The 25050-nt window shown below is 33.2% G+C and overlaps 1 protein-coding gene across 7 annotated transcripts; it reads right to left on the minus strand.

The window, feature by feature from the left end:
- Nucleotides 1–4027: 4027 nt before the first annotated feature.
- LOC106672310 (cohesin subunit SA-1) lies at nt 4028–23830 on the minus strand. 7 transcript variants are annotated; one of them, XM_024226167.1, is made up of 24 exons: nt 23562–23830; nt 21552–21697; nt 21310–21489; nt 21062–21249; nt 20836–21017; nt 20396–20774; nt 20106–20331; nt 19737–19890; nt 16763–16911; nt 16481–16700; nt 16211–16429; nt 15969–16151; nt 15694–15906; nt 15468–15629; nt 15274–15392; nt 13956–14025; nt 13729–13888; nt 13538–13671; nt 13298–13474; nt 12063–12271; nt 11825–11985; nt 11680–11725; nt 6225–6269; nt 4028–6137 (listed from the first exon to the last, which is right to left on the minus strand). In XM_024226167.1, the coding sequence occupies exons 2-24, from the start codon at nt 21554–21556 to the stop codon at nt 5930–5932; spliced, it is 3789 nt and encodes a 1262-aa protein (XP_024081935.1). In that variant the 5' UTR covers nt 21557–21697; nt 23562–23830; the 3' UTR covers nt 4028–5929. The 7 variants fall into 7 exon arrangements, with proteins under 7 accessions (XP_024081935.1, XP_014259117.1, XP_024081932.1 ...); XM_014403631.2 differs by having other exon boundaries at nt 11680–11740; nt 20836–21008; nt 23562–23829; XM_024226164.1 differs by having other exon boundaries at nt 11680–11740; nt 23562–23829.
- Between the last annotated feature and the right edge of the window lie 1220 nt (nt 23831–25050).

A 25050-nucleotide genomic window follows, 5' to 3' on the forward strand; every position in this document is an offset into this window, starting at 1 on the left:
GACGAAGGTTCCAGAAGAACTGAAACGAAACGTTCTAAGCAGGCAAGGCCGGAAGTCAGTGGTGATCAGGAATTAAAGTACACCACTCACGGAATGAATACTTACGCGCAATTAAATGCGACAATTCTTTTTTAACAGATTGGAGCTTATATTATTTGTTAAATATATATTATAAAATTTAAATAAATTTAAAATAGATTTAGGCATATTGATAGGCCCCAAGCTATTCAAACGATTCGTTCTATCGGCTTAAAATTTCTAAAATATTCAATTTTTTAGCTAATTTTAATACATAAACAAAACAGGAAAATATCAAGTACACTATATTTCTAAATAATGTTTTATGAAGATAACAGCAACAGCCTGATGGGGCCATAACACTAGATGGGTAGGTAAAACGATACATAGACAAAATGTTCAAGAAAAATATTTTTTGCATTATAAATAATTGTTTCTAGGTTGAGCTTTTCGCTATTTTTTTTTTCATAAATAGGTGCTCATTTCTTCTGTTCTGTATCGCACTTCAAATGTAATTTCAAATAATTAATATGTATCCACCATTTTCAAATCTATTTCGACCTCTTTTCATATTGTTATTGTTTCAATATTTATAGTAGCAATTTTCCGATGGGGAAAAAAATTTAGCCCTTCTAAATTATTATCACATGCAAAACAGCCAATCGCTCCTCTTGTATGTATATGGTCCAATTAAAAAAAATAAATAAATAAAAATTTTAAATTAATTGATACGAAATTTTCCCCAAATTCACACGGTCAAAAACCGAAATAAGTGAATGCAAACCAAGAAAGGTTTTGTACAATGGTTCGAAGAAGAACGGGAAAAAAGCTGCCTGTAAGATGTTGGCTTTGAATATAAAACGGATATTAGAGAATTCAAGTCACGAAAATGACTCTCGCATGCCAAGAACATTGGTGTAGAAGACAAGTTGGATCTTGTCTGGCTATCAGCGTGTCTTTTTCGTGTACAAATATTACACGCCGAAACGGCAATTTTTTGGACATTAAATGCCAATTTGGTGAATAATTTCAAACACGTTTTCGATAGTCCAACATCTCTCGGAAGTTTAATTTCTTAATGTTTTGATAATTATATCGGCAATTGTTCACAAATTATTTTCACCCTAAACCCCTAAAGTCCTTTTGATTTCTCGAGTCAAAAAAGACGTCAAATGATCTTCTATTCAAAGAAAACTCAAGAAAAGTGAAAGCCACCGTCATTTAGGACTTAGTTATTTAAAGAGAAACATATCACTCTGGAAAGGACAGAAAACTCCAAGAAATTATGAGGAAAATAGGAAAAAAGACGAAAAATTGTTAACACACTGAATCAAATGTTAAAATTTTTTAAAAGAATATTTCATAAATTTATAGCTTGGTTGCTGCCGAGTTAAGTAAGATAAATTCACAGTTAATACGCCATGGACCTCAAGAATAAATTACACAATTTGAAGAATCCTGACTTTTATCAATTTCATCCTAAAAATTATTTTTTAAATATTGATGGCATGTTGTATTTCCAAACTTAAGCACTAACTTTCATCGCTTCATGAAAGTTGTCATTAAAGATTGTCAATGTTGTCATTGGATGTCATTAAAGAAAATCCTACAGGCACACAAGTTCTGGAGGGTGAAATGGCAACTTCAGTCGTGAAATTTTTTGGATAGAAATCTAGGAAAAACACTGATGAAGTCAGCAATGAGAACTTGTTGAAAATCAAAATTCCAGTGCCGATCAATTCATTAAAAAACCAATTTCAGAAAATTTTCCAAGTCATGAAAATAGACTTTAATGATCCTTAAATATGATTAATGACTGTGGAAATAAAAGATAAATAAGAAAAAACAGATGACTCAAGTAACTGGCCACAACTCTCAAAGAGCTAGTCCAAACACTCCAACTCTCCCAGGGTTTTAAAAAAAATTCTGTGATAAAATTGTGAATTCATTAGGCAATTTTATCTCGGGCTGTTTTCCTCTTGACTTAATTAGACAATGTAAAACTTTAATATATACCTGTAAATATTTTAGAAGCCCTTCTAGACACTACTTTAAAAAGAAAATCCAGGAAAGGGAGGTCCTTTGAATTAGAATAAATATGTTTAAAGATATAAAATCTCTTTTACCTTCTTTGGCCTCCCTTTATAGGAGAGACCAAACGAAGGCCTTAAAAAAGTAAACCTTCCAAAAATTATAATTTTAGCATGCCAAGTAGCCATTTGTTCCGCCGGTGTGGGGTCTTTCTTAGTCACAGTGGGATGGAGGAGATTGAGGAAAAATGATAAACAGACTGTAAATATTCTTTAGATACTGAAGCCACCCACTAAAAACTATTTTTATTATATTTCATAAAGGTTATAGGTCATAAATGGCTGATGTAAAATAGCGAGAATAGGCAGAACGAAGTGAATAGAAACAACCAAGCTACAGGCTCATCACTTTGCACACCTTAAGAAGAAATCACACAATTTGAAGAATCCTGAATTTGATAAAATTTTTATTACAAATTACTTATAGATGTTGATGGGTTTTTTGTCTTAACCACCAACTTTGATCATTTCATTACTGGCTATTTTGCATTTGTTGATTCCATTAAAGAAAAATTTCTAGATAATCTAAGTTCTGGAAAGGGAATTGGCAACTCCAGTCTTGAAAATTTTTGTATACAAGCCTAGCAGAAACACTGATGAAAAAACAAATTCAGTAAATGTTCCAGGTCCAAATTAACAAGCAGACCAAAATAGCAGACCTAGCAACTGGTTCATCACCCCACAGACCTCAAGAAGAAATCACAATTTGAATAAATTATGAAATCCTCTCTTTCATTAATTTTGTAATAATTGATAACTTTTTTGGTTTGTCCAACTTGGGCACTAACTTTCATTAACACATCAAGTTTCCTTAACAGTTGTTATGCATTTGTCGATGTTATTAAAGAAGAATCTCTAGACAGATTAAGTTCTGGAAAAGAAAATGGCAAGGATAAAAACAGTTTTGTAAACTTTGTAAGCCCAACAGTAAAAAAAGCAAAATGCAAGCTTTATTCTTTAAAAGAAGATTATAAAAGAGTGCTGGTTTTCCTTTTCTGGATATTGATATAATTCCTGCTAGGCTTAAAAAATTTCAAGACTGCAGTTGCCATTTTCCTCATCAGAACTTAGTCTGTCTAGAGATTTTTCTTTAATAGCCTCATCAAATGCAAAACAGTAACTAAGGAGACAACATTTCAAGCAAAAAAAATTTCAAATTTTTACTCAATTATTGATTGACTAATTAGTTATTAAGGAAACCCAATTATTGAGTGGTTAGGGTGTCTAACTCCTATTTGCCAAGCTAGCAGTTCTAAGTGAGAAGCCTGGCAAAGTTAAAGCGGTTTGACCCCTCGTCCACAACATTCAATGGGCAACTGGATGTTCAGCCTTTCTCATTCCTGCATCACACTTTAATTAATTGTTGAATCCTCCTGACTTTGAACAAGTTTACATTACACATATTTCTTATAAACAGACTTTTTTCCATTATATCAAAACTTTGGCACTTTTATTTAACATGACTAAATATAAGTGATTGTTTTGCCTTTGTTACTGCCAGTAAAAAAAAAGCTCTGGACAGAGCTTTATTTGTTTTATTATTTATGGAAAACCTTCATTAGATTATTAAATGTTTACTCAGCTTGTACAAGGCTATCAAAAATCTGTCAAAAAGAAATGTTGATGAATTGAATAAAATATATTTTCCCAAAATACAATTGATCATGTTTCAGAATTTGTTAAATTCAATTAAACTAAAAAAAAAATTTTTTTTCAGATTATACTCTCTTTGTTATAGATGGTGTGAACTACTCTTATTGATTCCAGTGGGTAATCCGAATCAGCACAGTTAATACTGGCTTGAATAAATTGTAGTTATCCCAGAATATAAAGAAGGGAGGAAAAAAAATCAAATTTGTACAACTGATTTTTATTACATCAAATTTAACAAAATGTATTATATTAATAAAATGTTATTTTCAATAAAACACAATACTGTACTTGGTACATATAATCTTTTAAAAGACATAGCGGCTTTCTTGCTGGGCAACCAATAAATATTCTAAACTATAAAATGCAGTAGACTCCCGTAGAACGCAGGGGATACATTCTGCATAATACGAAATAGCATTATATAGACCATAAATTATCAGATTAATTTATGATTTGGATGATATAGAGAAAGAACTGTTTTTAAATAGTAATAACATTCAACATAAAACTATGGCCTATTCAAGTGATGAATCTGTATGACCAATATTAACAAAGCGGCATCGCACATTTATTGATACTTCTGATAGTGAATAAATTTTAAATAGTGAAATGCATATTTTTATTAAAAGTTGAATAAAATTATTTTCCTATTATACCTTTAAATGTGTATGTATGTATGTATTTATTTATTTACTTATTATTTTTTCTTTTTAATAAGCAGCTACTTTTGTAAACTGTTCATACATTTGCTTTTCTAAACAAAAATCAGAAACTATGTGAAATGTTGTTAAATATCTTATGCGTTATACAGGACTGCTTATCGTGCTGTACGATTATTTGCAAGTTTTTCATTACATTAGAGGTTATTATACAGAAGCGCATAATACGGGGGTCCACTGTACACAATTGACATCAATAATATAAAAAAATAAACATTTTTGTTTGTTCATTATTTGTTTACCATACCGTAAGCCTAGTCCAGACTGTAAACGATGTTTATGAACAATGAACATTGTTTCAGAACTGCAACATTGTTCTGTGTTCAAGTGATAATTGAACAAGTTTATGCAGTAAATGTATTTATTTTTGTGTGGTGTATTTATTTTACGTAACAGAAATTAAGAAAAGAGAATTAAATTATTTTTCGAGAAGAGGTGGTTAGATAGAGAAAGCACAAGCATGGTACGTCAAACCCTAAAATTTTAAAATGAACCAGATATTAGAAATTCATTTATTTTACTTAGCAAAAATTAAGAAAAGAGAAGCAGGCGAAAGGTGATTATAGAAAGTATTAAACATCCCAAAATTCAAAAAGGTCTTAGAAATTTTACTAGATTGTGATTAAAAGCTTTGTTGCTTATGATTTGAAACAAAATACTTCATTTAGACAATCAGTGTATTTTTAAGATGTGCACTTATAAATCTCATCATCGAACAACAAATAATTTAGCTAATTTACCAATTTTATTTATTAGGATATTTTTTTAATTTATATTTTTATAATCGATATTTATAGTATCAAATAAATTATACTGTGTATGGATTAGTAAAATATTTTCAATTTTGCTAATCACAAACTAATCCTTGGGCTCTAATTGACTGAACTACACACATCCATAAATGTTCAATGCTCTCAGTGTTTCCCCTTCAAACAACTTTTTTATTTCAATGAAACAAGCCTGAAACAAAGACAAACTGTTGTGCAACATTCATATACTGTTTACAACCAAGACTAGGCTTTTCTAGACAGAAATCTTTGTACTTTTGAAAATCAATTTAATTTTTTGATTTTTATACCTGCTGACAATACTGAATGGCAGTTTTTCTATTAAGAAGATTAATATATATGTATATATTATAAAAAAAATTTAAATATGCAGACTGATATTGATTGATTTACCTTTCATGCTTTCAACTATACAAACACATTTGGAATTAACAGAAGTGTCATAAAAGACATGGCTAGGACCCTTCTGTTTGTACTAATTTACAACATATTTTCAGCGGCGATATTGGATCAAATTACATTTAGAGTTGACGATGGGTTTTGGTCTGCGAGTCAGTGAAATCATGTTGAACCAGTACAGGGTCAACATGAAATTTACATATACAACAATGTCAAAGAGAAAGAAAAAAAAAGGATATTTTTGATGTCCTTCTATTGTTTCTTAAATTTCATCATCTGAAAAATTATCAATATAACAGAAACTAAAGCGTGCACATTGGCGCTGAGGTCGTGAAGAAGTGGCAAGGCTCTCAACTGAATAATTTATAGGCGAATCCCTTCCGTTACCAGCGGTGTTGCCGACGCTGTTGACTAGGTTCGTGTAATTGATGCTTTGAATCGGTGGAGAGGATTCTTTAAAGATTTGCCGTCTTGGAAAAAAAAAATAAACAATTAAGTATACACACATATAATTTAACATTGCTTTACTAAAATTTCTATTTCAAAACTGAACTTACTTCATCCTGTGTTTCTTCTTCTTCCTGTCCTCCACAGAGTTCATTCTAAATGTGCATGGAAATAAAGTTGTTTTAACTACCTTTTAATAGTGAATTATTAGTTCAAAAAATACAAATATATTTTAAAACTTGACTCAATAAGAACTTAAATTGTACGTACTATTCAATCTCTTTGAATCTATTACAAAAAAAAACAAAAATACTAACTTAAATTTTTTTACTTGCTTGACTTGTTGATAAATGATCAGGTCATTTTACAGTAATTGCTCAAATAAAATTTCAGGGAAAATATTGTATATGAACCTACTAACGTGAAACAATCATGACAATTCCTCCTCGTGTTATGAAGGATATTAAAAAAAAAAATTTTTTTAAATAAAAAATAAATAAATAAAGCTGATTTAAGTAATTCTAGACATTATACACAATTATTGTGTTTAACTTCCACAAGCCTTTTAACTGGAAACTCGTACAATGTTGTACAAATAACATCATAACTAAGTTGTACAATTAAATTAACAAGGGAAGCGATTTATGGTAAACAAGGGACACATTAGACTGTTATTTTTTTTCCTGTTTTTATTATATTCTTTGTTTCAGTGAGGATCTATGCTGACCCAATGACTGAAACAAAGCTACAAGTTGCTTTATGTCAAACTTATTAACAACCTAACTCAACTGGAAATTAATACACTAGGAACCATTAATTAAATTAATTTTAAATAAGTACAAGTTGTACAAGAAGCAAAGTTCATGTGTCCAAGAATATGTGAAATAATTTTTGAAATTTGAATATTGAAAAATAATTTGAATAAATAAATGCCCCTATATTGAAAATGAAACTGTGATACAGTCTTCCAATAAATAATAACATTATTGATGGATAATAAGTAAAATGTTATTCTATACCAAATATATTTTATATTATATATCAATTAGATTTTATGAGTTAACAACAAACAACAACACATAATAAAAAAAGTTTAACAATAATGGGAAGCTTGCACTTTTTAAGTCCTTTCCAAAGCCATGCCATTAAGAAACAAAAAGCTTTCAAGTACTATAAATTCTACTGAAAACGAACGAAAAACATTCATAAATTCCTCTGGATGGAGTCCTTACCTGTTTTTGTTGCTGATACATATTTATTTTATTAATGAGGGAATCCTAACTATAGGAAATCCAATCAAAGCAACACAAATTTTCCAACAATATTTATGACAAATTTATTAGTTTTCTCGAGTGGTTTATCTTAAAAATAAATAATAAAAAGAAAGAAAGAAAATACTGCAGCCAGTTTGTAGCAAAATAAAGCGATCAATATGATGATGGGAACTGAACAAGACAAAATAAAACAAATAGTTCTAATAAAATGGATTTTTTATTGAATTATAATATAATACAAAAAATAATAACAAAAAAAGATTATGCAGTGAATATTAAGGGAATGTTTATATAAACAAACAAAAATAGATTGAAAGGAAAAATAAATGTAAATTAATCTAGTGGATGGATACAAGTACTTAGGGTCTCCCATACTAAGCAAAGTATTTTTATATTACCGCATCCTCCAATTTTCGCACTCATATCATGCATAGTAACTGTAAAAAAACATTAAATAAAAAACAAATAATGAACTTTTTAATAACAATTTTTTTAAAATTATTTACAGAATCATACACAATTAACTAAGTTTACAAGTGCTGAGAAAATTGTACAAGTGTTTTATTGTGCAGAGAGAGTAAAAAGAGCTCTTGAATATCACGTGAACCAAATTATCATTAATTCACCGAAAATAGTTAAATCAATTTACTCAAAATTTTCTATACATCACATCAAATAATGTGATACACAACCCGCTACTGAAACCAGGAGAGATTTAAATATATTTTTTCACCAATAAATGATTTTTTTATTTAATTAATCCATGAGTAATAACTTTAACTGCATATCAATTTTAACATTTAATTACAAAACAACCCTCATCCATGTAATTCTACTTCTCATTGTCTAAGAAACTAAATTTTAATATACGGTTGTAAAATAAGTCCATAGCGTTTTTCAATAATTCAATTTTATCCCTCTTTTGTTTTGAAGCAATGTTTTGATCATTAATATTTGCACTCCCTAAAAATGGGTTAATTAAGGTGTTTTTATTATTTTGTTTCGTTCAATATCTCATATTTTTACATGGCGTTTCGCATAGTGCATTTTTGTTTTTAATGATTTTTATTACTCCAAAAGGAAAGGCATAGTTGACTGCTAGGAAAATTTGTGATGTGTGGTGTTGGCACTTTAAGAGAAAGCACCGCCATAAGTGGCTTGGTTCAGAAATGGAAATTTTGATTTGGAAGACAAAGCGCTCTGGTTTTACCACTGATGATGATCAAATCCAAGCTTTAACGACACAAAACATCGCAGACACTTATAAAAAAACATATCACAACAAGCGTTACACAATATTACCAAGAGATTTTCTCTCTTAAGCACTGACAAGATGAAATTGTAAGAATTCAGGGCTTAAATTCAATTAGCCCCTGACCCTGAAAATGGGTTACCCTTAATTTAGAAAAGTCCCAGGATATTGTGTTTGGATGCCACTTTCTCTTCCAACCTTTATCTTTTATCCCTTCGTTTACCATTAAGAATCACCCTATTTCTTTTGCCCCACTGTCAAGAACCTTGATACTGACCGTGACAGACCTTATCCTGGAAACCTCACAATTCCCAGATCTCCCATCACTGCACTCTCCATGAGTTCCGCTGTGCCAACCACTGTTTCCTCATTAGTACCCATAAACTCCTAACCACCTCTCTTATTCTCCCCCACTTTGACTACAGAAGTGTCATGTATGGTGGACTCAATGGGGAGCTGTTGAGAGATTTAAGCTTGGACCCCACATGACCGCACCGGGCCCACACTGTGTGGCATCTGACAGTTGGCCGACGCGCTGACGGTGATAGAGGAGCCCACTTGTCTGTACCGTGTTGGACAACACATTCAGTAGTTCAGTAGCTTCAAAGCTGCATCGTTTGAAGCATACATCGTTTCATTGAGAAAAAATGTTAACAAGTTTTAAAAATAGTGAATTAGGGATTTACTGGGAATTATTGGCTTTAGAGCAAGATGTTAATTGGCAAAGAAATCATTGCAGAAAGAGAAAAACGTGGGTTCAAGACACCTGGAAAATAAGATGTATTGAAGGGGAATTTAACTCGCTCCTTCCACATCTAAAATGCGATGAGAAAAAGTTATGTATAAAATTAAAATTGTTCAACATAAAATTATAAAAAGACAATATAGAATACATAAACAAAATGTTTAAAAAAAAGTAAAAAATAAACTCTTCACTGGAGCACACACGATCCATGTCCATCAAAAACTAAACCAAACTAGTCGGGCACGGTGTGGTGTGTAAGTATGGGGTCGGTGAGGAGAGGTGACGACTAGCCAACTCACTTCCATTTTCCTAATCGCTCTCCGTGTGAAACCAGACAGGAGGCCATCACAGGGTGTGGGCTCGGTGTAGCCATGTGAGGTCCAGCCTTTAAGTGTGCCTGACGAATTGTTTTTTTATGCTTTATTTTTAGCAACTGAAGGAATCCACATGACTGATATCTACTCCGGCTTAAATGGGTTATTATTTTATTATTTTACACAATCATCGAATGGGGTAGGAAGATAATTAACAAATTAACATTATTCCCCTCCATTTTCCTTTAAATATTATATGATTTTATTATATCCGAATGTTTGTCACTTTGCGATTAAGACTTTTCCCCTCTGTTTGATTTTTATTATAAATATTTGTATTATTATGTTTAACTTTTTTGTGTGTGGTAGCATATAGCGAATAATGTTATAACCTTGTAATCCATATCTCTTTATTATTATTTTTTCTTTTGTTCTTTTTCTCTTAATAAAGACCTCCGGCAGAGAGAATGCGATCCGTACCTGTACTATGTTTTGTACATAATCATACTGCTATATTCGTAGAAATAAAAAACATTAAAAAAAATTAATTAATCAACATTACGGCACACAACTAGAGGGAATAAAGTCGGCAATGACAAAAAAACAGGATTTTTTCCACAAGAATAATGCTCGCTCCTCTTGACTTTTCAGTCACACCAGAAATTGTTGGAGCTTGGCTAGGATGTGTTGCCCTACCTACACTTGCTTGGCATTGCCCCTTTAGATTTTTATTTATTCCAGGCTCTGTGAAACTCTATTAATGAGAAAAACTTAGATCACTCAAGTAGAGAACATGAGTTTATTGCTCAAAAACCTGAGAATTTCTGGAAGAAAATTACAAAATTACCTGGAAGTTGATAACAAAAAGTTTCATAATTTTGTAGGTTAATCGGTCCGGTTTGTTACACACTTGGAAAACTGACAACCAGCTCTCTTGCATATAATGGATATATTTTGGGACTCACGTGTCCCCTCTTCAGTGATAACTTTCGCCAATCTGAAAGGATATTATCGGAAGGAAGTTATCGCTGAAGAGGGGAAATGTGAGTCCCAAAATATATTCGATATATGCAAGAGAGCTGGTTGTTATTTTTCCTAGTTTTTAACAAACCTGGCCACTAATTATATGAACGACAACATTAAGGGAAAAACATGAATTCATGGATACATGTACAATGTTGTAGGTTACTTTTGTGAAAAACAGTTACAACCAGTTGTTTTTATAAACTGTATATATTCCGAATGAACCCTGCTTCCTCTTCAGCTTACAAGATCTTTACAATAATTCAGGTGTGCCTATTATTGGCCAATTCTGGTACATATATTGTTCATTAAATTTATCTACAAGTATCCGAAATTTTCATTGAATTTACCATTTAAGAAAAGCTTCAGACTATTTTACAAACTGATTTAATTAAAAATTGTGTAAAATTGCATACAAAAATACAAAAATAAATAAATAGTTGTACAAATTTAAATTTCGAGTTCTAAATACAAATTATTGTACAGTTTAAAATTTATCTACTCCCCAATATCTACGCATAACAAAACTACATACTTTCAAAATCACCTAATAATTGTGAATATTTTTTAACTTCTTTTCAAATATTACCAAAATTGGTTTATTCACTTCAACCCCATCTACTATGTTACACAATCAAAACAATACAGTTTAAAAACGCAATAAAAAGACCTCTCGGCATAACCAATATAAAAACATCATTGGAAAATTTGAGTGCGTTTGTACGAAAGTGTGGTTTCTTTTTAAAATGTAGGACTAAAAAAATTGGAAATTGTAGACAAAATGCAGTTAAAAGTATAAACAAAACAGCTATTACAAAATTAATTGCTACATCTCTTTAAAATTTAGATAGCAGTGTTAATTTATAAATTTTGACAAAGACTGAAACTAGAAAAAAAGCATCAAACTCATGCAAGTCGAAAAAACATTCCTGAAAATGAAAACCCAACACAACTTACCCTGGCATGAATTCTGTATCAGAAGTACCGTCATCGTCATCACCACCTACATCATCATCCACTGTTAAAAAAATTTGAGAAAAACATCAATATATAATTATATATCATAAATTGGGAGAAGGGTAAAAGTGTGATTAAAACAAACCGATTTCTTTTTTCCTCCTTGTGTAAGCCCTCTTTGACGTGACTGGTGGCTGATCAGTCTCACCGTGAACCAAACTGCTCCTGTAAAGAACTAACGGCTGCCAGTCCTCACCTCTGCTTGAAGGCATACCCATTGTAATTCTCCTGTCCAAATAACTCAACCTGAAAATCAATTGTTTACAATCATCCGATGATAATATATTATTAAAGAACATATTAAGGCTTTAACAAAGACGTACACCATGCGTTTATCCTGCTTTAACAGTTTATTCGTGAATTCAGTCAATATTTCAAGGAATGGGAGGTTCGGCGGTGGCCCTGTCGGGTCTTCGACGCAGTCTCCAGGCATAACAGCGAACAGGATTCCCTCCCTGTGCAGTACGGTTATGGCCTCCCGATTCCTTACAGCATCAAGACCAAAGGAAAGTGCAAACCTTTTTGCCAATTCCTAAAATCAAACAATGAAGATTTTGTTGAGGTCTGCGGGTGGGTAACTGAGTTTAGTTTATGGACTATTTTGGCCTGTCTATTCTTTTTTTCCGTCAAAGTTTCTCTTCCACTTTGGTATGGGAGGGGTCATCAAAAAAAAGTTCTGTCACGAAAAATGTGTACTTTTAAGAGGGTTCAGTAACTAAAGTTTAAAAGTTATGGATTTAAGTAATACCGTCGAGTAGATCCATTCGGCAAATATCTAACTCATACTCCATACTTCACCTTCACACCTCGATTATCGCTGTACCATGCAGACACCAATTACTCTTACATGAGATAGCATCTGAACTGGATTTGTACACAATAAACTTTATTTAGCACTTAGAGTATTAGCTAATGTTTAATAGTGGAAATAAAATATTTGAATTTTGAAGTAAATAAATTTTTTGATAAGAAATAAAAATGCCAAGATAAGACAAAAGATCGTATAAACTAAATTAAATCCAATTTGCAACCAACCAAGGGCATTTTTGGAAGCAGAGAGATCACATCTCTGTCCATTGAGGAAGAAACACAACAAAAGAAAATGTAACCATATCGAACCAGCTTGGCCAAATTGATCAACGCCAATGACAAATTTCACGGCGTCTTCTTCAGCTTCAAGATATCATCACAAATGTGACTCTAATGGATGTAGACGATCCAGAGGAGCCAACAAATATAAATATTTCATATGCTAACATCAATATGGATAACATGGTAATATGGACCTGTCAATATCAGCAAGTTAATCACTCATATGATGCTTATGATGCTGAGGATTAATATTGTGTAAAACCCTTCCTCAACAATGAATTTGGTATAGCTTGTAATGTCTCCTAAGCCCCCAATTGTATTTATTTTTTAATCATCAATGGTAAGGTAAAGAACCGTAGACATATCTGAAAGACTAAAACAAGGATAGACAGCCCAAAATTTTCAGAATCAACCCAGTTACATATTAACGGAATCTGCTGGACTGTAACAGAGGGAAAATAATTACTTTAAGGCTTGTGAAATCTTCTATAGTCCTTGAAAGACGTATACCCCTCATTCCTTGCTGGAGCTCTTTAAAAAGGGACGTTAAAGCTGCCATCATAGTTCTGGCACAATTCACTTTGTTGATTTCCCTTGCTTTTCCAACCGTTGTTTTGATTATATCTCCATAATCGTTATAAGACTGCAAAAACATTTTTGACATTATGTACATATATTTTTTTATTACTTAACGATTGTATTTTACTTTAACATAGTGTTTAAAAACATCAGCAGCGCATGATGTAGGCAGAATACTATATACAATTAATTTACAATAAGACGCCAGGAAGTTTCGTCTTTTGTGTAGTTCGGCAATTTTTGAATGTTCGTCTAATTCTTCTGTAAAAAGATGATTTATTATTAACTGATTTTTAAATATTACGCAAATTTATGTACCATCTTCTTCATATGTAAAAACGTTATTTTGAATAAAATCGATCAGCATATTTTGAAAATCTTTATCCGGCTCATAAACAAGCCCGCCTAAAGCAGGGTGGTTATTTGAGTAAAGCTGATTGCAAAATACAACCATCAAGTCACAAACAACCAAATAGGCCTGAAATAAGAAAAAAAAGCACAATGAAAGTTGTCATAATTTAAAAAAAATTAACAATAAAGCTTACTTCTTCTTTGTATATTTGACTGTGTTGTTGGACCAACATCATTTTCATAATATCCATAAATAAAACCAGTCTGAAAAAAAGTTTTAAACTCTTAGACAATTTAATTTTTAATGTAAATATTTATAATATTAGTAATATTATTAATTTAGGTAAGCCCAAATCTACACACACATGTACATACAGAGTAGTTTTCTACTTTGCATAAACTGCCGGCAATTTCGGCTTTTGTAACTTACAATGAATCATTGGTGGGTGTTGGCAATCCGGGTCAGATGGTCTTATCCGACTTAGGCTCCAGGGGCTTTTTTTTTTTTTTTTTTAAACATGGGTATTCCAACTACGAGGTTATATGAACCCTCAGGGTGCCAGTGTTTTTTTTTTTGGGGGGGGGGAGCCCATTTGTAAGTATGTTGGGCAGAGCTCTTGGATTCAAACCCGGAACCTTAACATTGCAGTGATGAGCACCATGACAGACAATGCCTAAGACTCTCAACACGTGCTAGGGACACAAAACTATCAGTACTGTACACAATAAACAGCCTTGTTTCTTCCAAGAATCGAAAGAGGGGACCCAAATACTTGTTGCTGTGCTCACACACAATTCTCCTATCATGTGGCATTGGTCTGAAAGGGCTCCTTCATTTAAGAGCATTTCTCTGCTTGCCAGACACATAAGTGAGTTTCAGCCCAAAAGTAAGTGTGTCCATGTGTCAACCTCATATGGCATATTCTTAATCACGAGTAAATGACCTTTCTTGCCAATTATGAACTGTGCACTTGATTCGCCAAAGCTTCTCTGCTAATCTGGCACACCGACGCTGCCACTTCCTTTTAATCTTATTTTTATTGCATTTTTAGTACCAGGGGGCTAGATTGTGGTGGTTAAGTCTAGAGGTTGGGACGATCTGGCATTAGCTATCATTACCCTTCAGGCCTAAGTGTCCGTGTACCCACACAACAACCACTGTTTTGCAAAGACGCTCCAGTTTGTAACATCTCTCCAACAAGAGCACAATGAGAGGGTCGACAGAGGGCCTGTCAAGAACAGCAGTATCTGTGATAAGAGAGTCAGTGCAGACAAGGTAAGCAAAGTAATCACTGTATCAATACTAGTTGAAAACTATAGAAGTTATATTGTGAGTCTATGTGTGATTATAGTCCACCTAACCACTGTGCTCGTCAGCAAAATGAGGATAGGTTGACATCAGTAATATAAAAGAATTTTATGTTAATTTAGATTTGGATAAGAAAAACAAAAAACTATCAATAATAGATAAAGCCTTGAATAAACCATTTCTTCAAAAGTGTATAAAAATACCTTGATTTGGTTTCAACGATATGATCATCAGTCGGTCCACCTGCTTCCAGTATTTCTTCTATATGGTGAAGATCCCATAAGACTGCAAAGTAGCATGCTGATATTGAATACTTCACAGCCTAGATGGAGGACAAGGGAAATGATTAAAAATCACAAGCTACAAAGGGGAAACAATTGCATATATTAATACTTACTTCTTCCGGCAGAGAAGTCACCCCATCTTTGGCTTCTTCGACATCTTTGAACAAGGAAGACCATATCGACCAGTTGCCAAGGTTGTGGCAGGAGTAGAATATCGATACTTTCTTTAAACTATTTACAACGTTGTAAGTCTCATCGTCATCAGGTGTTTCCTCCTAAAATTATTTGACTTTCTCAATTATGACTAGAAATTTAGAAAAAATAAAAATAAAAACTAACCCCTTCAATGAGCGAATTCCATTCATCCATGGCTTCTTTATACTTATTTACAACCGAATCTATCAATGTGCTCCTTTGAACGTCACATCTTGTATATATAGCAAATCCTTCCGAGCATAAAAATTCAAGTGTTTTAGCACATGTTTCAAGAACATCTGTATCATGATGTTTTTCCGTGATTGTTTGAATTTTTTTAAGTAATAGATCTAAACTCTAGAAGAAGAAAAAAATGCAATCAGTTATAATTCAATTACTGCAAATTAAAAATGCCTTACAGCTTCTTGTCTTGAAGATGTGTAAATTTCAAGATCGAAATGCTGTGGTATGCTTAAAAGATTCGTCAATTTGTCTGGATCAGCACTGAACTTGTCCAAAAGCTGTGGTAGCACAGCAATAAAATGCTCTGTTAATTTTTGTTTGTCATCTTGCACTTGCTTTAATTCTTTTATTGATGGCATCTAAAAATTTTCATTGTCATCCCACTTAATCATTATTTTCTTTATTTTTCCTAGACTACCTTTCTATTAGGCCCTCTACCAACAGGTGCATCACCCGTCGATGCTTGTTTTACGCAGCAAACCATTATTTCAATTAACGAAGTCTCTTGACGATCATCTAAAGGCTCTTCGTTAGGGCCAGGTTCTTCAATGAGCAAATCAGTCATGCATTCCCAGTCCTTCATCATAGCGTTACTTTCTATGAGCGAATCCACCAGGTAAGCGCCATGCTCGTGCAGCTAAAATCCACATTTTTCAAAACTGCTGTATGACTAAATTAATTTCTTTACCTCTGATTCGATGAAAAACTGAACAAGATCTCTAATCAATGGAGTATTCGGCAATCTTTTCTTTCCCCTTTTGGTCCTTTGCACTGAAGCAACCTCTTCTGGAACGAACAGCCTCTCGTTTAAGAACTCACCGGCGGCTTGTGCAACAGCTCGGTGCGACGAGTAAACAAGTTCGTAAACATGCTCGCAGTCCTTATCAGTAAGAATATCTCTGTGGTGTCTGCAAAGAATTTTTTTTTTTTTGTTATTTTGTTTGCTGTTACTGAAATTTTATATATTTACTTGAGAATGCTGATAACAAGGCGAACTGCCTGGACAGCCACATCATACTCTTTGTCAAGCGTCATGGAAACTATCCTGTCTTTGAACTTGCTTGTAAATAGCTCAAGCTTTCCCTTAAGTTCTTCTGATGCGTATAATGGTTGTAGAGCCTAAAAACAGATTTTTTTACTAATTCATCTGTAAGTTCAATTTTTTAAGTTATTTTATTTATTGCTATCTGTACAAAATAAATATACTTTGAGCAAATAGTATAGATAATTTAATATATAATAATTAAATTCATATATAATATGAATCATATATAATATGAATCATATATTATATTCATACATATAATAATTATATTTAAAGCTGATAGATCTGTCACACCAGAGGCAGTGGGGAGAGAAACTAGGTTGCTGCTATGTTGGAACTCTTGATTAGTTGGGAGGCATCATAGTTGATGGCATGAAGAATTATAAGGGTGGGATGTTGATGAAAGAGTTTGGGCTAGTGGGTTAAGGTGGAGGGATAATTTACAGAAAGGACCAGATCCTTCACAAATGGATTTTTTATGGACAATTTGATTGTAAATTTAATGATGGTAGCATTGCAGTTATGACAGAGAACTTAGGCTTGAAAGATTTGGATTTGTTAGATATTGAAAGATTTGATCGTGTTCAACTCTGTAAGTACAAATCTGTCTGATGAGTGTTATTTTAATTTATAAGCAGTTATTTTATGTATGCTAAGGTTGATTTGGGTCCCAGTAGGTGCCTAAGCAGTCCATATCTTTTGTTCAAAAGCTGATCATAAACTCATCACCATTCTAATTGATTCTTAATAAAGTAAAAGTAGTAAAGTTGTATGAATCAGGGCTCCACAAAATTGAGTATATCTGTAACTCTAGTATAGTTGCCAGTTTTCCATGAAAAAAATTCACCTGAAAACATTTACATATAGGATTACACAAATACGTTTTTTGTTTTTTTTTTGGGGGGGGGGTTACACTGGCATATTACCCATGAAGTTTTCTATTTTAATTTTACTGTCGAGCGTGATCGGCTGACCAGAGCCAGGTCCCCGCCGCGCACCCGCACCACTCATTCAGCTCCATCATCTTCTCAATTTTCATGGTTGAAGATAATCAAAAAGAAACGTTTATCGACTTCAGAAATCCATAGATTATGTTGAAAGCTGATGGATTGTTGCTTATTAGGACAGATTCTAAGTTTATTGGTTTGGAAATGTTTGGGACTTTGCTCAGATTTTTTAGCAGTTTGTCTCTTTCATTTTCATATTCTGGACATTCAAAAATTATGTGGGAAGGATTTGAAGGGCAATCGCAAGTGGGACAGGTCGGAGACGATGCCAAACCAATTCTCTTCTTGTAGCTACCCCATAGGCCACAAATACGAGTTAGACACCCTAATCACTTGTCTAACGCAGTCCCCTAATTAAAACTTAATGTCTGATATATTCTAAAGATTGTATGGATGATCAATTAAATGGTCCACTTTTGACTATAATTGAGAGCTTTTAATTTTTTAACATCTACATACCTTTAACAACAGGTATTAAACACACAAAAATAAAAGTTTGCTAAAGTATCTGTAAATATACTGTGAAATCAAATTGGCAAAAAAATGTTCACAATTTAAGGGTTGAAAAATGATGGAGTGAGTGTGGTGTTCAGTACTTTTTAAAAGGATAGTTCCTACTCACAGTAAGTTGTTTTGCAACGATCCGGATTTCGAGCCTTTTAGCTCATCATCAGGTTGAAGGACTTCTACAACCTGATGATGAGCTAAAAGGTTCAAAATCTGGATCGTTGCAAAACAACTTACTGTGAGTAGGAACTATCCTTTTAAAAAGTATTTAAGGGTTGTCGCATACTTGTAGCAGCCCTCATTGGCTCAAGGCCGCCTCCCAACAAATGGGTGACTCAAGAGCTCTCTTTTTGACTAGTCTTGGAGGACGGACCAGCGTTTTGAAATCTTGAATAATTTGCTTCTTTTTTTGGTTTTATGTGTAAGCGGTAGTGAGATTTTTTTTTATAATTTATATTCTGAAGTTTATATTTTCTTTTTAATAAAAATTATTTTGTTATGTGCCAACATGCATCTATTTTCTTTTTAGCCTTTTGCTCATTTTGCCAAGCTTTCCTTCAACACCCCCTATTTAAATTAAGTTTTGGGAAACCAAAGAATCCCCGTTATAGTGTTGATGTTTTTATTATAACAAGACAATGAGATGGATAAGAAAAAAAATTTTTCACAACAGGGGGTAAAGGGGGTCTGCTTGAAACGAGGGAGCCTACTAGAAAGCTGGGTGACAACAGTGGAAGGTCGAAAATGCCCAGGCGTTAAAAGAAGCAGAGGACAGGACAGCAAGGTGAGCAGCTCAAGCAACAATCGAAAGGAGAGGGGCTGGCTGGCGAGTACAGGCAAGGAATGGGGAGGACACGAGTTTGTGCAAGGAAAAAAATCATTTTACGGACTATCTGAATGATTTTTTGTCAAGTCACAAGACTCCAGAGGACCTCGAGTGAGTCCGAGAAAACTAGAGAGATCGCCAAGGAGCTACAGAGGATCCTGAGCATCGAATGCGATGGTGAAAATCAGACCAAACATTTATTTAGTGTTTTTTTTTATAAGTGAAGTTTTGTTTAATTTAGCAAGTTATTTGTATTAGTACTATTATTATTATGTGAATTGGCCAAAAGAGATTTAAGTTAACACTAGTTTCTGCTTATTTTATTTTGCCTCTTGAATTTTCATTCAAGTCTTATCATTTTGGTGTTACCAACCAGACTGGCTATTTCATAGGAACATATTTTTATTAGTATTGTTACATGGATATTTATTAGTAACCCAAACTTCTTCACTGGTTACCAGCACCCTAAACTTGGGTTGGTTGCCACAGAGCCTGTGACACTATATTCAAAAAATGTTTTTTTAAATAATACTCGATTAACAATAATTTTTTCTCCTACCTGCAGGCACTTTAATCGGACTTCTCCGATTTTGTCATGAAGGGTCCAACCTATATATTTGAGATAAGAGTCATCCAGGAAATTCTGATGAAATTTCTTCATCCATACGCCTATTTCGGCCATACAAATGGCTCTTATTTCAGGTAAAGTATCCCTGGAAAGAAATTAAATACAACTGAGATAAATTATTAACAAAAATTAATTCCAACTATCATTAAACTGAACTAAATTGCTATATATATTATAAATTCTATAGTGCACAGAATTTTAGTACCAAATTAAAAAACAACCAACCTAGATTGTAGTCTAGTCAAGAAAAAGTGTAAGGATTTCTGTTAACTATTAGGACAAGTAAGATTCCAATCTTACCTATATCTATGAACAAAAACTGACTTGAACATGTAAGTTAACATGTTCTTGATTTCATCCATGTTCTCTTCCAACTCTTGACGTTTGATTAAAAGTGACTCCAAACGATCACTTGCACGCTTGTCTCTAGCTTTCTGCCTTTCTGATTCATACTGACGCTGAGTATTATCCAAATTTATCGATACTACAAGTGCAACATCGACGAGTGCTGTCATTAGTTTCATTGCTGAAATAAGTCAGTATTCAATTAGCAAATTTTCTTTTTAACTGCATTAATTTAAAAAACTTACCAGCAAGTGTAGCCGTGTGTCTAAAAGCTCTTACTTGAGAATCGGAAAGACCCGTCAGAAGGGAAATTATATTGTCCATGAGATACTGATCGTATATTATTGAATATTGGCACTGTTTCACCAACTGGGCAACAAAGTCGCAGAAATTTGTTCGGAATTTTTTCCAAAGTTGGCCGGACATTATAAGAGGGTACTCTCCACTCTCTTCATCGAACTCTTCAGTCATCTTCCTGATTATAGCTGCATGCTCCATGTTTGTGGCCATTGCTTGCGTTATTTTACCTTTACACCCAGAGGCGTTTATAAAAAACTGCATGAGGGCGAGCAATGCAGAATCACGGTTCACTTTGTAAGCTTCAATCCAATCGTCAACAACAACCTAAAAAACAATATTTCTTTTGTGTAAATTATACGCGATGGGATACAATCCAATTAATTACCTGAAGAGTCATACGAGCTTGCTTAATAATCTGATATAAAGTGCTATCTTCGTCATTTTCATTGTAATTTTTACGATGAGGCCCTCGTTTCGGCCTACCCACTCTTCCATCCTCGCCAGCTAATTTTTTCGGAGTCGTTGTAACAACAGGAGGAGGCGGTGGTTGATTCGCATCTAAATTTTCCGATTAATTTCATGTCAAAAATTGTCAAAAGAGAAAACCTTACTTCTGAGACGAGATCTTGTAATGCGACCGCTGATGGGGGCTGGTGAGTCTTCAAACACTCCATGACTGTCAGTAGGCTCATAAGTTGTATCTTCATCGCCACCACTACTATTAGGGGCGTCATAGCTAGGATGGCTCAGAGGTGTTTGGTGTCCACTTTCATAGTTGTCATTATACAAGTCATTCATCCTAAATGAAACAGAACTATTGTAAAGTCAATGTTACAAAAGTTATGTTATTACGATTTACCTGTTATGAACAGGTGTGCCAGGATCATTGTTATATCCTAAATATGGCGTGTAGCTTTCACCGATATCATGCGGTTCACCAGGGGTCATAGGAGTCATTGGATTTGTCGTATCATATTCAGGAGGTGGTGGTTCATCCATCCGGATCCTCTTACCAATACTTCTGTGCATCATCTTGCTGCTGTAACAATATATTTTTTTAAATATGTTCCTTCAATCAAATTATTAAAAAAAGAGGTCTACATCATTTGCCTGGCATAACAACTTTCAAAAATGTGACTTCAGTGTCATGTAGTCCAGGGTTAGAACACCAACTTAGCACACCAACTTAGCAATTTACATTATCTGAAGCCTCAATACTTACAAAAATTGTTAAAATTTAACACACTCTAAAAATAAAAACAAAAATAGAAGGAAAGGAAAAGCACTAATAAGCAAATATTTTCAAAAATAGTTTCAGAAATAGTTTCATAAGAATATTCTTTCTGCCTGATTCAAGTTTATTTAGGTATTAGGAAATGTGAGATGTTACAAAAGAAACGGGCTTCTTTCACAATTAATACTATAGCAGCAATACTACAGCATGATTCCACAATCATTTGTATTTTATGCCAAAAGCATTTTTCTATTCAATTTGGGGGGACAATTAAAAAATGTAAACAATCATCAAAACTACTGCGACTGACTTTGAGAAGTGTGGGGCCACTAAGTATATAGGCAATTGATATCAAGCAAATCCAGACATGCAAGATTCACCGAATGCCAAGCAAAGGCTCACTGAATCCCTACTAGTGAGGATGCGTGATCAGTTATTCACCGAGCGACAATATTCGGTGCTCGCCTTGCTCAGCTAATAGTCGGTATTTTTGTCCACTTCAAAGTGCACAAATATTCATGAAGCAGCTGAACACAAAGCATCCACTCATTCAGGAATCACTGTACTGTACGGATATCAACTTTAATCATCATTCAACAGTAAGTTTATACTTATATTTACTGATATTTATTTTTCAATAATAAACTATTCCTAACTAGTATAGATTTATTAATGAAAGAACAACATAATATTGTTTCTGTTAGTTAGAAATGGAATGGCGTCTTGGGGTCAGTTTCCTTGTCCGTTTCAAACTGCACAAATATTCGTGAAGTAACCAAACTCAAAGCATCCATATACCCATACCCAGGAACTGTACTACTACTATACTATCAACGAAAATCATCAATCAACAATAGTTTACACTTATATTTACTCCTATTTATTTTTCAATGAGCAACTATTCATAAGTAGTTTCTATGTTTTGTATTAATAAAGAACAACACAGTATTGTTTCTGTCGATTAGGAATGGACGTAAGAACTTGGAATTCCTCAATCTCAAGCTGAACCAATAATTTGGAACGCTTTCTTCCGAATAAAAAAACAAAAAATCAGAATGAGGTTTTCCACATGTGGAAATGGATCATAAGTAAGATGGGGCAACAGTACTCTGTGACTGAGATTGTAGCCCCTACACAAAACAGTAACCACAACTGCAGCAATGACAGTTCACTGTTGTCCATCACGATTGGTAGTAAGTTGAGGACTTGCACGGCACTTGGCAAATAGATATTAACTGTTCAAATCTATTTGTGAATACATAAGCATTCTATTGACAAATGCCAAGACGGACATTTCAACACTTGGCAAAGTACAGCAGCATTCGGCGAATACCGCATGTCTGGAGCCACCTTAGGGTAACTAGGTGCCAAGTGAGACACAAGTTTAGAAAGAAACCCATCCAACAAATCTAAACACTCACAATTAATACTTTGCACCCAGTATTTGTATTTCGAAGAAATGTTTCATGTCAAAAGCATTTTTCTATTCAGTTTCAAGAGAGGCATTTCAATGATGTGAACTATTAATACAAATGCGGCGACTGGGTTTGATGCTTTAGTGTGACCACTAAGCATCTAGGCACTTGGTACCAGTCATATGGTAAAATTAGTGCCAAGTGAGACACCTCCAGCATGGCCTTAGGGTGAAGATGGACAGAAGCATAAACACATCTACCAGACCAAAATAATCCAAAACTACCAAATCAAACTTTTAATTAATGGCATACCTCGAATTTATTTCTAACATTATTAAAAAATTTAGAACATAATTAAAAATTATTGATACAGGATCAATATATCTACTATTTTAAAAGAGTAGATATTTTAATTTTGTCCGAATGTATTTAAACAAAGTTATTATATATGTATCTACTTACCTCTTATTAATTAATTGAGCGCAGTGTTTTTAAATTAATTATCCACCTTTCTTACGAAGCCGTTTGATAACCTAGTAATAATCGTTAATTAATCCATCGTAAAGAAACTGTTCCATTTCTTGAAATCCAGTATAAAATCATTCTCAATTTTTATTAAGTCTGTAAAAACTGTGATTACAATAAGTTCTTTTAATAAACAAAAACAAATTGTCGAACGCTGTGGATTTGTCAACAAACAAGCCGAACTGAGGCAAGTTAACAGGAATTGTAAAGTAGGGAGTAAGTATCGATACGCTATACATACATCATAGTAAGTATACTTGAAGCTGGTATACTATTGTTAATTTTTTGGCATAATTATATTTTTATTTATTGATTTTCCTCTGACTGACGAACCTTTAAGCTTTATTATTTTATTTTTAGATTCTGATGGATTTAGACTTGAAAAGTTTATTTTATCGATTTATCGATGTTTCAGTCGGTGAAAGTACAGTAGAAATGCAGACTCCATACACTTGGCGGCCGAGTACGAACAACTGACAACTCCGCCTAGGAATTTATTAATAATAATTTAATATTTACAAATAGACAATATTGTCCTGGAAGAGAAATGGACAATAAGAAGGAAACGAAAGAAATTAAAAGCACACGTTCTTATTTTAAAAGATTCCGAGATATTTAATTTTTGTGAAAATTTTATGTAAATTTGATAGAACACACATTATTACAAAAGTGAAATGATTTATTTATTTTACGTTTTCCCAATAACAAATGTATACACCAAAAATACAAATGTTAGATATATGTATTAATCGGGGTGTGTATTACACTGCGCCTTTTAAGAACTACTGTATCCCCCGTTCTGTGCCAATAGCACACCGTTTGAACATAGCGCTTTGACTGTTGCTTGGCTAAATAAACAAGTTATAACTATAAATAAATTCAAAAAATTTGCTTAAATTACTTAAACTGACAATAAATATACCTATATTTCGACCGAGTTTAAATGTGTTATAACTTATTGTTCTTGGTGTAAAACGGATTTAGGCATAATTAGTTCTATGCCAATCAATTGAGAATGCTATTTGACTTCTGGAATGATAAGATGGAACATGAAAGATAATTCGGTTAAGTAACGGGCAATCAAGGAATGTAATAATTTATATAATAATATGCAATAAAAAAAATCCTCCTCCTTTATCGAACAGTCGTCAATTTCAGATCCCACTATACTATAGTATTGTTACATCTTCCATTTTATATAACTAACCCAATTGGAGTTTTAAATATTCTACCATCTATACATTCATGCTAATAAATACATTCAGCCTAACAATCAATATACACGCAAAGAAACAGAAAACAAAAAAATTGAATTTTTAACTGTTTTGTCCATGGCGCTTGTGTATAAAAGGAAAGTGAGTAAAAGATTCAAGAATTTTGTTCTCTTCAAAAAATCTGTATAAATAAAAAAATATTACATATGTCA

Source organism: Cimex lectularius, unplaced genomic scaffold (assembly GCF_000648675.2).
Source record: "Cimex lectularius strain Harlan isolate CLEC.00 unplaced genomic scaffold, Clec_2.1 scaffold64, whole genome shotgun sequence".
NCBI classification, from domain to species: Eukaryota; Metazoa; Arthropoda; class Insecta; order Hemiptera; family Cimicidae; genus Cimex; species Cimex lectularius.